The 13,432-nt window shown below is 36.7% G+C and overlaps 1 protein-coding gene across 5 annotated transcripts in view; it reads left to right on the top strand.

The window, feature by feature from the left end:
* The window catches only part of DSC2 (desmocollin 2), a 33,286-nt gene extending 22,217 nt beyond the window's left edge, over positions 1-11,069 (top strand). For 2 of the 5 annotated variants that reach the window (XM_032421413.1, XM_032421410.1), the window contains exons 10-16: positions 386-642; positions 992-1,134; positions 5,263-5,490; positions 7,200-7,436; positions 7,787-7,911; positions 9,171-9,428; positions 10,230-11,067. In XM_032421413.1, the coding sequence (XP_032277304.1) occupies positions 386-642; positions 992-1,134; positions 5,263-5,490; positions 7,200-7,436; positions 7,787-7,911; positions 9,171-9,428; positions 10,230-10,427 (1,446 nt within the window). In that variant the 3' untranslated portion in view covers positions 10,428-11,067. Of the gene's footprint in view, positions 1-385; positions 643-991; positions 1,135-5,262; positions 5,491-7,199; positions 7,437-7,786; positions 7,912-9,170; positions 9,429-10,097; positions 10,144-10,229 lie in introns of all 5 variants that reach the window. The other 3 variants (XM_032421415.1, XM_032421414.1, XM_032421412.1) reach the window with 3 other exon arrangements.
* Positions 11,070-13,432: the final 2,363 nt, after the last annotated feature.

Raw genomic sequence — 13,432 nt, forward strand, 5'->3', positions numbered from 1 at the left:
ACAAATAATTCTATTCATTTCAGAAGGATAGGATAAGCTGACCCAAAATGAATGGAGTAGTAAATAACCGTTGATTAGGGTATGGAGGTCCTAAAGTAATTTCTCAAGTGTTAACCTTGAAACACCTTCATTAAATGCTTTTTGAATTCATTATCAGGACCTCTGATATTACTCACAGTTGAGAAACATTTTTTGTTTTGTTTTGTTTTGCTTTTCTGGTTCCACCCAAATACTGAATCAGGTGGATTCCCCTCCTCCAACCACCACCTAGTTTCTGGGTATACATTTAATATTCTCCTGACTATACTCAACACTAGTTATGTATGCCAGCGTGGCCAAATCCTAAATGTCTTGATCTGATTTTCAACACACTTGTGTTTTGTAGCCACTGAATTATGAAGAAAGGCAACAGGTGAACCTACAGATTGGCGTAGTTAATGAAGCTCCGTATTCTAAAGAGGCTAGTTCACGATCAGTCATGAGCACAGCAACAGTTACTGTTAATGTAAAAAATCAGGATGAGGGCCCCGAGTGTAGCCCTGCAGTGCAAACCGTTCAAATTAAAGAAAATGTGCCAGTGGGAACAAAGAGCAATGGATATAGAGCATATGACCCCGAAACAAGAAGTAGCAGCGACATAAGGTATCCTGTTTTAGTTAACTCCAAATTTACCATGTTTTCAAAATTCATAATTTGTTGGGGTGCCTGGGTGGCTCAGTCGGTTGAGCGACTGCCTTCGGCTTGGGTCATGATCCCAGGGTTCTGGGATTGAGCCCCGCATCGGGGCGGGGGGGGGGTCCCTGCTCAGCGGGGAGTCTGCTTCTCCCTCTCCCACTCCCCCTGCTTGTGTTCCCTCTCTAGCTGTCTCTCTCTGTCAAATAAATACATAAAATCTTTAAAAAATAAAATAAAATTCATAACTTGTTTTGATGCCAGAATTGTAATTTGGCCTATGATACAGTTTGTTATTTTCATTCATCATTACTAATAGGTATAAGAAATTAACTGATCCAAAAGGGTGGGTCACAATTGATGAAAAGGAAGGATCGATCACAATTTTCAGAAACCTGGATAGAGAGGCAGAGAGCATCAGAGATGGTATATATAATATCACAGTTCTTGCGTCAGACAAAGGTAAGAACTTTGTGTTTAAGCCCATCAATTTCTGCCTACTTACATCCTCAGTTTGTAAACCACCAACATCGATTTGAAATCAGCTGCATATATTCTCAAAATGTATTTCTCTCCAGAAGACATAGAGCAATTGAAAGGTTTGCTGTAATTTATTAACTCATGGCTGCTTTCTAATAACACCCTCAGTTTTCTGTAATTATAAAATAATTTAGTAATAGAAATACCGGAAACCATAATTTATTAAAAGTAAACAATCATTGAAAATTGAGAAAGTTACTTTAGTAAAATTAGCTTCAATTTATCTAGTCATGTTTTTTAAAATATTCGCTTTGGCAGGAAAATTCATTACACGGAGAACATACTGATTACTCCATAGTGCATTCCTACAAAATTGTTCTATCTTTTTACAGAAACTCTCAGTATACTTGGGGATTAGAATTCTAATTAAGGACATTATATAAAAATAATCATAGTCATGATTAATGGTATATTATAAAATTAGAAAGACAAACACTGTGAATCCATAAAACCATATGAAATGTAAAATGTTCTGTGAGTCATACAAAATGGAGAGGATTTATGAGCACAGTGGTTATATATGAGATCCATTTAGTGCATAACATACATTTGATCTTTGTGCATCCATAAACTAAATATGCTAACTACAGCAAACATAAATTATTACACTATAGTTTACAACATTAGAGTTTAGAAGCAATCTTGGAAGATGTTTTAGGTATTTCAGTTTTCTCTAAATGAATGAGAAATGGTTCCTATCCATTGATTGAATCGGTAAGGTTGTAGTTATTATTAATTTAACTTTGATTAATTAAAGACTGTCCTTTAAAGGCCTCAGTTTCCTTTGTCCCTTTGTCAGGACATGCTTTTTGGTCAAAGGCAAATGAAAAAGAAGAATAACATGAAAATCAAATCTGTTCTTTTTACATTTTTAACAGTCCTTGGCAAATGGCTTGTTGATGGATCAGATAAATTTGTTGTCCGGAATTAAGTGATTTGGGATATAATTTTATTCTACATTCTCCTTTGTTGCAGAGGAGATAAAATAATTGAGAGTTCAAATATTTGTATGGAGTTTAGATGAGCTAATCATCATTGTGGAATAGAATAAATGTGTCATGGGGCCTTTCCCATTCATTTCTGTTGAAGAGGGTAGGGGCTAAATGTTACAACTATTTATTTTATGAACTGAGATCATACAAAAAGGTTTTGTTTTTTTTTTCCTTGTTTTGTTTTTATCTTTTTCTAAAATCTATGCTGGCTAATTTCATTTGGACCCTCCCAGCTGCTTCCTAATGAAAGATGCTCTCTTGGGAGCACTGACCTCAGGTCCATTCTCTCTTCCCAACTTCCTGCTTCTCTACAGCACTTGCTTTCTCTTTCTAAAACTCTTGCAAGGCTTCTGTATGTAAATTTTTCCACACTTTCCTCTGTGGTCCATATGCTTTCTGGTACTACCTTCTGCTCTCCTGAACCTAGCTATTTCTTCAACTTTGGGTTCAATTTCTCTCTTCTTCTCAATATCTTCTCAAATTGAACTCTCTTGGCAGTGTCATTCAGCTTTAGGTTTCTATGTTTGTTGTATTATTCCAGCTTTAGGGAGGAGTGTGTTTTCAAAATTTTTGAAACATTGATCAGGAGGGTGCCATGCAGAAAAATCACAAAACCATGGGTAGTTCACTTTCCGTGACTTCATATTTGGAATTAGTACTTACTCATATAGAGTTGCATTAATATTAGAAGGTAAGCATTGCATGCATACACTCTAATGAATTAGAGTATTATTTATTTAAACAACAGATTTAAAAACAGCCATGAAACACTGAATTAGATGTCTAAGATCTTCGGTTTAAATATTGTACACCGCTACGAATCACAATGCCTCAAAAAATGGAGTGAATTGCACAACTCTAAATGTTGAATGGAAGGGAAGTTCAGGCATTTAGCATGGTGGTAAAAGAGCAGACATCGTAGAAGTCAATTTTTAAAGACAAGGCGAACCATCAGATTCAGCCAGTAAGCCACGTGCTTTCAACTCTGTGTGGACTCCAATGGCAAGAAATGTTCGAGATATTCCACAATCCCAGTTTTCAGAGAGAGCCAGAACACAGCACATAGGGTGAGGACAAGAGATTTTGAGACGTGAAATTATTCTGCCCTCCAAAAAAGTATGCCAGGCAGATAAAATACAGATCCCCCTGCTTCCTTTGGCTCCCTCTCCTCTCTCTTTTTTTAAGTTGTCCAAAGGGAGAGATCATTGCCTTGTTTCTTACATCTCATTCCTTGTCTCCTGGTTCCCTTTTCTTCTTGCCGGTGTACATCCTTTACTAGTTCTCCCAGTGGTGTGCTCTAGGTGATAAACCCTACCCATTTTATTCTGAAAAATATTTTAATGTCATTCTCCTGCTTGATCTGATCATTTGACTTAATGTAAAGTTTTGAGTTAAGTTCCTTTCCCTCAGCACCTTGCAGGTCGTACTCCATTATCTTCTGGTGTCTCATGTTGCTGAGGTTTATCTACTGTCAATCTCATTCTTGTCCATTTGTAGGTAATGTGTCTAGGTAACTTTTTTGGCTCCCTAGGTTACATTCTGTAGTTTTAATACAATGTTTATGGTGTGAGTTTATTTTTATTTATGTAGCACTGCCTTCAGAATAATTTTAAAAAAAGATCCATGCTTCTCTTTAATTCTGGGATATTCTCAGCAATTATCTCTTTAAATAGTGTTTCCCTGCCATTCCATTTATCCTCTTCTTCTGGAGTCCCTATTAGAGGAATGTTGCTGTTTTATTTCCACTGGAACTTAAGCTATAATTTCATCGTTCTTTCAACAGTTACCCTTTTTTATGTCTTTGGAGATCCTAAATATACATGTTTCAAAGATGTCTTGCATAGGGTGAAATTAATCTTCTGGTGGGTGATTTTGTTGGTTTTCTTTGTAGCATTGCTCTTGCTCCTTCTGGAATTTTGATTTGCAAGCTTATATTACGTATGAGGTGTTCGGTTTGCTTTCTGTTTTTGGTTTCTTCCTCTCTCTCACTTTACCGCATAGCAGTCTCATAGTTGCCTCCATCTTGTCCTTTTCTGGGTCCCACATTTCAGAACCAGGTCTCCTGGCCCTTGATGACACTTCAGGTATCGCAGGTCCTGTTGCCTTGGTCGAGACTGCAGGGCGGTGCCTGGTCTTCCAGCTTTCCCAGGTTGGCAGCTTCATGTAAGACACAGCCCCAGACAGCATAGGTTTGTTTATCCTCTTGTCCATCCTTGATGTCCCAAGGCCTCCTGATTAAGCAGAAAGAAGTGATCTAGACACAGAAGTCCTGGATTTGTGTTCAGCTTCAGACTTTACAACTGTGTTACTGATCTGTGGCCTGGACCCACATCCACTTCATCTTTGAAGCCCCTAGATTTTCCAGTACGGTGCCCTGTACAAAGTAGTTATTCAGTAAGTTTTTATTAAGTATAGAGACAGATGCATTCCTTAGGCTACAGCCACTGTGATGAGTTTGGTTTACAAATGATTTTCTACTTCTGGAATCTTTTTACCCTTCAAACGTTTCTATGTACTGTTTTCTTCTCATCTTCCAAATCCATATCTTCTACCTTTCGTTTCCCCTGCTCCAAAACCGTATGCACTTTCTATATGCATATCCTTAGGCTGGACTTTTAGCTCTTCTCTGTGGTATCAATTCCAGCCAATCTGTCCATCCCCCTCCTTATGTTCAGAACGTGGATGCACATACTGTGCTTTCCCACCTTCTCAAGTCTCCTTGTGCATGTAACTATACCACAGTGCTCTTGGTCATATTTTCTCCTTTCAAAAAATCGGTCAAAACTAACCTCCATGAAAGTTTCCATGTCTTTTGCAGCTATTTAGTGAATGAATGACAAATCGAATAGCAGTTATTTCAAATAGCACAACCTATTTGAAAGTGATCATTTTTTTAAAAAAACATTCTTTAAGGGCATAGCCTGCGACTGTGTTTGTCACCGCCATTTATATGTTACCGGTGCCACATCCATATTTAAAATTGTTTTTTTCGATGTACAGTTTCCTAGTGAAAACTCAGAACATTAAAAAATTCTGTTTTTTTCATCCGCTTTTCTAGATGGGAAAACATGTACTGGGACACTGGGAATTGTACTTGAAGATGTGAACGATAATGGCGCAGTTATTCCAAAGCGGACAGTAGTAATCTGCAAACCTGTCCTGTCATCTGCGGATATTGTTGCTGTCGATCCCGATGGGCCTACGAATGGCCCGCCCTTTGACTTCAGTTTGGAGAGTGATCCTGATTCAGACTTAGAAAGAAAGTGGAGATTGATAAAAATTAACGGTACGTGAATACTAAGTTGATACCAACTTAGTTCTTAGTTTGTGCTTCTGACTTTAGCCACGAGAGGATCTGTGTTGACGAGAATGACAAAAACAAAGGGGCTCTCTCCATGCCAGCTTCATCACTCCCTACCTCGGCTCTTAACAGTTCAGTGCATCCTGTGTCTCCTGAAGCCCTGGTCACCCAGCACTCCAGCCTTCACGACTCACCACCTGCTATAAACTGAGGGGGTTTGCCTTTAAGGTGTCCTTGAATGTGAATTTCTACCCCATGCTTCCAATGAATATTCCTCCATTTTCTTTTATGACAGATTAGAAAACAAAGCCAAGGGAAGGGGAACAGGAAGGGAGAAGGAAAGCGAGGACACACAGAAGCTACGGTGACGTGTTAAGGCCCTGTGTCCTGAGTCCTGCTCTGTGAACTGACAGCATTTTCAGAACTAACCTCATTTTTAGATTTTCTCCTTTCTGCTGATTTGGTGTCATAACATCATTTCTTTTTAGATTGTGTGGAAGGAGGTAGTAATTTTGTTTAATATTCCTGCTTCATAGAGTAAAACATTGGCAGGATTATGTCAGTCAAAACTTTGTTACTTTAAAGTTCTACTCATCTGTGAAATAACCCAAAAGTCTGGGAAACACCAAGTTACGAAGAACATATCCCAAATAGTCTTTGAAGTCAAATAGGCTGTGTTAAATGCCAGCTCCCCTGTTTATTAGTGATATAAATATGACCATGCTGTTTATTTTCTTTGGGCCTTAATTTACTCATATGTAAAATGGGATTATTTGGGGGAGTAAACAAGATAATGAATGTATCAGACCATGGCACATTATGCATCATAAATTTTGGTTCTGCTAGTCTTCTTATTTTTTACACATAAACTTACCAAGTTAACCATGCTTTCTTTTAAAATGGACTTATTCACTGATTTCTTTACCCAAACACCCAAATTTATATTTAGAGCTTCAAACACCCTAAAAATAAATGGGACTGTCACCCTAGGCCAGTTAAATGGGGAGGGATTATTCTTAGGCATGGGCATGTGGCATTTATATTCAGAATAGTATTCTGTCTTTGGATCTGTACCCGAGACTGAATTGGATATTGACCTGGATATTTTCTACCCTTCACCTAAAAAAATACAGCAAAACTAAAAAGTATACAATTGGTCCCAGGGTCCTATAGGACTGTGAGACGGTGTAGCATTAGGACAACTCACGCTTGCCACTATGTTCAAGTCAGCCATGTTCTAAGTTGTCAGAATCAGTCTCTGACAGTGAGTCACAACTGTTTGTTTGGCACAATATATGAAAAAAGAATAAGGGGAAACATCCAGAATTTCAGATTCTGATGAACCATGTATAAAAGAAAATTACGCTGAATGGTGATATTAAAAATTTTCAAAGATATGATAAAGACCAATGTCTTAGCACGCCTGTTACGATAAGAAGCGTTTGTTAATGGGCAGAAAAATACATTATTATGAGAGCCAAAGGAAGTTTATGTGAGAGGCAGCAGAGAGAAACTTGCATGTGCAGTGTGTTTACCGTTGCTCTAGATGAGAACTCGTCAGTTCGTTCACATTCTCAGTCCTAGCAGTGGTGCCTTCCCATCAGGAAGATCCGTTTGTCAGGAAATATGGTGAATATCCTAATGCTAGGAGAAATTAGTGACATTCTCTATCACTCAGTTTTATTTTCTTTCAGATACGGCAGCTCGTCTTTTCTTTCAGGAGGACCTTCCATTTGGAACGTACCGAGTACCTGTCAGAGTCACAGATAGACACGGCCTGTCACTCATCACTCCATTGAACGTTATGTTATGTGACTGTATTACTGAAAATGACTGCACGCTTCGCACAGATGCAAGGACTGGCCAAGGAGAAGTGAGACTTGGAAAATGGGCCATCCTTGCAATATTGTTGGGCATAGCCTTGCTCTTTTGTAAGTCCTTCACCAACTCGAATAATAGCTTTTGCGATAACTTTCAAGACACATTCTTAGAATCAGCATTGCTATCTGTAGCTGTTCATTTGTATATAGTTCTAGGTCTACTTAACACAACATACTGAATTTATATATTGAAAGCACTGTTCTCGTGTTATCTCAGCATAGATACAAAATTCAGCGCAGAAACACAGCATTTAGCGTGTCTTCATGGCATACCTGGTCAGGTCAGACTTTCTCCACAAGCCATTGATGTTTTCTGGAAAGCTGTCTTTGTATTAATCATCCTAAATTCATAACTCTACATTGTTTTATGATCAACTGAAGTAACTTCTCCCATCCTCCAGGTATCCTATTTACCTTAGTCTGTGGGGGTGCTGGGGCAGCGAAGCAGCCCAAAGTATTTCCTGATGATTTAGCCCAGCAGAACCTCATTGTGTCAAACACAGAAGCTCCAGGAGATGACAAAATAGTAAGTAGTTCGTTCTTTTTTAAAATAAGTGCAGAGGACAAATTGGCCTAACCAACTATAATTATCTTTTCTGAGAAGAGTTCTTTTGAAATCAGGTAACTGACAATATATAAAATTTCATCGGTCCTCTGGACTAGATAGAACAATGTTGATTCTCATGGTGATATATGGCCTTTCATTGTGGTCATGTAGTGTTACTTAATAGTAAAAATCCTTTAGCATCTCATCATTATTTCTACTTAAAATAGAACTTCAACTTTAGGTCCAGACTTTTTTATATATTGAAACTGCTGTTTGTGCTGTAAAAATATTTCATTTAATTATTCACAGATCATCAGCATAATTATTTTTAATTTTTTTTTTCTGGCAACAGCAATAAAATGACTACAAGCTTTGATCAGTGTGGGAAGAACTTTAATGGAGTCTTTCGAGTTCTAATATGGGTTAGCAAGAAGCCTGAGGTCAAATACATGAAACGGCAATGCTAACAAGTGACTACAGAACTCCAGCTTTGATTTCTAGCCTAGTACGTGGATGAGGAACATGTAAATTTTCTACAAAAAGCATAATGATGATAAGAACAGGAAAGATTTAGAAAACAAAAGTGTGTTGACATCTAGGAAGGTATTGAAAAAAATAAAACTTAGGGTTTCCTACAAAAACACAGCATAGAAAATCAGCGACCAGAGCTTTGGTGTTCTTATTTGCCCTGCTGATTTATTTTTCTTCATTGAGATGGCAAGAATTTATTATTGCAGCTAAGATTTTTGGCAACTCTTTTTTCTATATTTTTGTTTTAGTTGAAGGGAATGACAGTAGACACTGAATAAAAATACCGGTCCCCATTTCTGTTTCTGTTCTAGTCTAGTCCAGTCCTTCTAGGTGAAGGTAGTGAATTTAAACCAAGCAGGGTAAATTCACGTGAGATGTTGATACCGGAATCCTGATTTTGAGCCTTGAGATTTCGGAAGGATTTAACAGATGACATTGTACAGTGTTCTAAAAAGTTTTTTAAGAAGGAATATACATTCAGCTTTCTGATTTGTCTCAAGGTATAGACCGCTTGACATCTGCAGTTTGCAGATGCATTGGACGCTGCATGAAGTTCTGGGGTTACAAGAGTCGGGTATTCAGGATTGCTAAGACAGATTTAGTTCTTGCCCTCAGGGAGCTTACCTTCTAACACAAAAATGCATGGCATTATCTGCATGTTGTTGTTGTTGTTGTTTGTCTCTGTATGCAAATTGTTTGCATTTCAGTGCCCCACGAATGGCTTCACAACGCATACTGTGGGCAGTTTGGCTCAGGGAATTTGTGGCACCCTGGGATCAGGAGTGAAAAATGGAGGGCAGGAAACCATTGAGATGGCGAAAGGCGGACACCAGACCCTGGAACCGTGCCGGGGGACCGGGTACCATCACACCCTGGATTCCTGCAGGGGAGGACCTGCGGAGGTGGACAACTGCAAATACACCTCCTCCGAGTGGCATAATTTCACTCAGACCCATCTTGGTGAAGTGAGTTTCCCTGAGGGTCCTACAAGTTTATTTTGATCTCTTTTCAACTTTCTCAATTATTTCAATTTAGTGGCCTGACTCTTGTTTTCAGTTAATGATTAATCTATTAATTGTAAAGTTGTTGTTCCTTAATTTTGATTTAGTAATGCTCAGATATTAAGAGGACATTTACTTTTCCTCTCAGTTTGTTTGGTTTTTAATTCTTATGGAAACGATGTTAGATGATATTTATTTATTTATTTATTTATTTATTGGACATGAAATGTCTTATTTGGTATAAGAACAGTCCCAGTTTATGTGTTTTTGTTTTTAAAATATAGAAGTTATCTGTGTGATGATATTTAAATTATTTTTTTTCCATGACTTTGTGTGAATATTTCCCATGTGACAAATCGAATCTTAGAAACCAGAAGCGTGGTACGAGGCAATTATAGCCTTATGGTCACTAAGCCTATCTGGAAAGATCTCAGCCCACATCAATTTGGGCTCAGTTTAATGGGTGCATCTCACTTTAGACATGATTTTGAAAGGGAAACTAATGATTACCTAACATGAACCCTCGTATACTTGGGTTTGCTGCCACATATGTGAGATTTTAGAAACATGCTCTAGAGTGAATTTATAGATGATTTATGATATAGACCAATCATGTGCATTTTTTATATGTAGGAATCCATTAGAGGACACACTCTGGTTAAAAATTAAACAATGAAAGGTAAATCAAAGCAATTATTTTTATGTTAGTAAGTTTTGGTGTTTAAAATAATAATAATAAAATATATTGTGTTTCTCCCCTGGCAGAAGGTGCAACTGTGTAATCAGGATGACAAGCATAAGCATGCTCAAGACTATGTCCTTATGTATAACTACGAAGGCAAAGGATCGGTGGCTGGTTCTATAGGTTGTTGCAGTGAACGACAAGAAGAAGATGGGCTTGAATTTTTGGATCATTTGGAACCCAAATTTAGGACACTAGCAGAAGCATGCATAAAGAGATGAGTGTATTCTAATAAGTCTACAAAAGCCAGTGGCTTTATCTCCCTCCCACCTGTGCTTTTTTCATTACAAGCCAGGATTTTTGAAAAATAAAAGATGCTGTGTTTCGGGTTTTCCCCTCTTTATTTCCATGGGATCTCTTTAGCCAAATGGGTATTTACAGAAAAATGCTGTATATACGTATACAAATTTCCCAGGTTTTACATAGTTATTAATTAGTTGTCTTCCACCCAAGGAGACCTACAGATAGAAAAATTAAGGAAGTCTACATTATTGTTTACATTTGGGTATAATGACAATAGCCAATTTATAGTGCAATAAAATGTAATGAATTCAAGTGTGTGTCCTACACTACTTAAAGCATAACCTGATAGAAAATTATAGAGAACTCGCTTTAACATTATCTTCACTTACCTAATTAATTTTTTGTGTGGTGCTTGAAAACTGCTGTTCTCCTAAACATTATAAAGTGTGTATATTACATTCTTGATAATGTTTTATTCTTATAACATTAACTTTCTTTTTAATGCAAAGGGGGAGTCCCAGCCAGGCATTGACTGGTAATACAATTCCATTTTGGTGGAGTTTAGTTTCTGTGTTTTATTCTGTATAAAATCCTGCACTGAATCTACATTTCTCTGTTACCTACCTTGTCAGAGAAGTTTAAGTTTAAAAACTGCTTTAAGAATGTATTTTTACTTCTGCAGAGTTTTGGTCCTTGGTCTCTCTCTGTCTCTAATATCTCTCTATATACATATTTCTCTCTCTCTCTCTGTCTCACTATCTCTCTTTCTCTTTATTTTTTAAATTTCTTCTTGGGTTGGAGAATCTAAATATTTTGAAAAGCCATCTCTCTTCTCTTCTAAAGCGAGTGATTCTGTTTATGTTTTATATAAGTGTATTACTCTGTTTTTCTTGAAATCTGTGTAATGTTGACGTTATTGTTTCAAGTATCTTGGTCATTGCTTCATTATTTCCTCAACAAAGGAACTTTAACTTTGCCATTGAAACTAAAAATAAGTCATGCTTTTATTAGATGCAACATTCTGTGTTAACAAAAGGGTATTTAAAATTGGAATGTGGATAGTATATAATAGCATGTTTACAGTTCATATCTTCAATGCAAGGATATAGTTTTTAAATATGAAATAATGATGGTTTTTGAAATAAGCTTTGAGGTACAGGGATCGTGAAAGTTCTCCAGGAATAGGTATTTTATAACTTTTTAGATGAAATGACTAGTCGTATCTATGTGTTTGAGAAGTTGTTGCTTTCTTTTTCATATTTTAAGATTACAGTTTTTAACAAATGTAGAGTGGGCCAAACTATTTATATTTTGAAACAGTAAGACAAATTAAACTAAACAGCCAACCAAGTTCCAGGCCAGGTTTCACAGCTGATTTCAGTCAATGAATTATCTATGTATACCAACCACATGGACATTTTAAATGTGTTTCTGATAGTAACAATTGTTAATAATGTGCCTATCTTAAATTCACAAGTTTGGCTTATAAAAATTATTTTTAAAAATTAACATTGGGTAATTATTCCATAGTCAATTTATCTTTTTAATAGTTTTATTATTGTTCAGTCAAAAATACTATTTCTCAACGTTATTTTAAATAAATCATGTCTACAATGTTGTGTGTTACTAGTTATGAGAAAGTAAATCAAGTAGTTTCAAAATATTAGTGTGAGTTTGTTAATCATGTGTCCAATGTGACCTTATAAGATTATATTTGTCTTACTTTGAGAAGTGAGTCTATTCTTTAGAATCGTGTTCTACATTTTTCAGAATTTTAGAGTTTGATGTGGAGAGATCATTGGTCCATTGTTATCACCACATGTATATAATTTTGCTATTCTAAAGGTTGTCATGCTATGGGATTTGGTTAAGTTGCATAGTTTCTCTGTGTGTGTTTTTTTTTTTTTTAATTTCATCATAAAATGGGGGATGATAATATAACTCCTTTCCTAGGGTGGCTGTAAGAAATTTGAAGAAAAAAAATGGTTTTTAAGCATGAAATTCATATAGAGTGTCCACCTAAAAGGCACTCCTATAATACTAAATGATTTAAAATGTCACTTATACACCTCATTTCATATTAACAAAGATCAGTTAAGAAAATAGGATAATTGAAAGCTGTTTTGTTTTGCTTTACTTTAGAATGTTTGTCAATTGAGAATATGTCTCTTCATAATGATTACCTGATGACTGGGTCTTATATATCCAATTGTTCATAACGAATATTGTAAAGATTTTTGAAGCATCTGCAAAGGATTGCCTAATTTGAAATACTATGAAACTGTTTAGTTCCAATTGGATGGAAAGCAGAACATCTACTTAAAATGGGCACTAATTCTAAAACCCTATAAAAGTTATATATGCTTAAGACTCTTCCTGCCATGCCCTTCCTAGGCTTCTCTCCCAGCTGGAAAGGTTGCTTGTCTCAAAGACAAGAAATCGCTTGCCTGGGGAATTTAAGACTGTTGGCTTTCCTCAGGGTAACCCTAAAAGTACAAAGACTCCAGAGAGTGCCTTGATGCAAATCCCAACTCTACCCTTACTAGCTGTGGGATTTGAGAAGTCACTTAAACTTGGAGTCTAGTGTCCACTATTATATGACCTGTATTTGAGGGGGTTTTAGGAGTCCATTTCATAGTTTTGTTGTCAGAATTAAAAGAGTTAATTCATGAAAAGAAATGGCACAAAAGGAATACTCAGTATACATTAGCTGCTATTATTATCATAAGAGAAGAGAACGCCTTAGTTGGGATAATCATAGCTTCAGTCTCAAGTCTCACTGTACCTTACAGCTGACATCTTGCCATGATGTTCCCATTCATCTTTCCCGAAAGCCTAACTAGCATTTTACCTGTGATGGCCTTTAGGAACTTCTTGACTCATAATTGTTTTCAGGTCTCTCATTCTTGGTATTCAGGAAGCTACATCTTATCCATAGACCACAGATGAGTGTGATAAATCTTGAGACTTAAATGAAAAACAG

The sequence above is a fragment of the Phoca vitulina genome, unplaced genomic scaffold, assembly GCF_004348235.1.
Source record: "Phoca vitulina isolate PV1807 unplaced genomic scaffold, GSC_HSeal_1.0 scaffold24, whole genome shotgun sequence".
Lineage (NCBI taxonomy): Eukaryota > Metazoa > Chordata > Mammalia > Carnivora > Phocidae > Phoca > Phoca vitulina.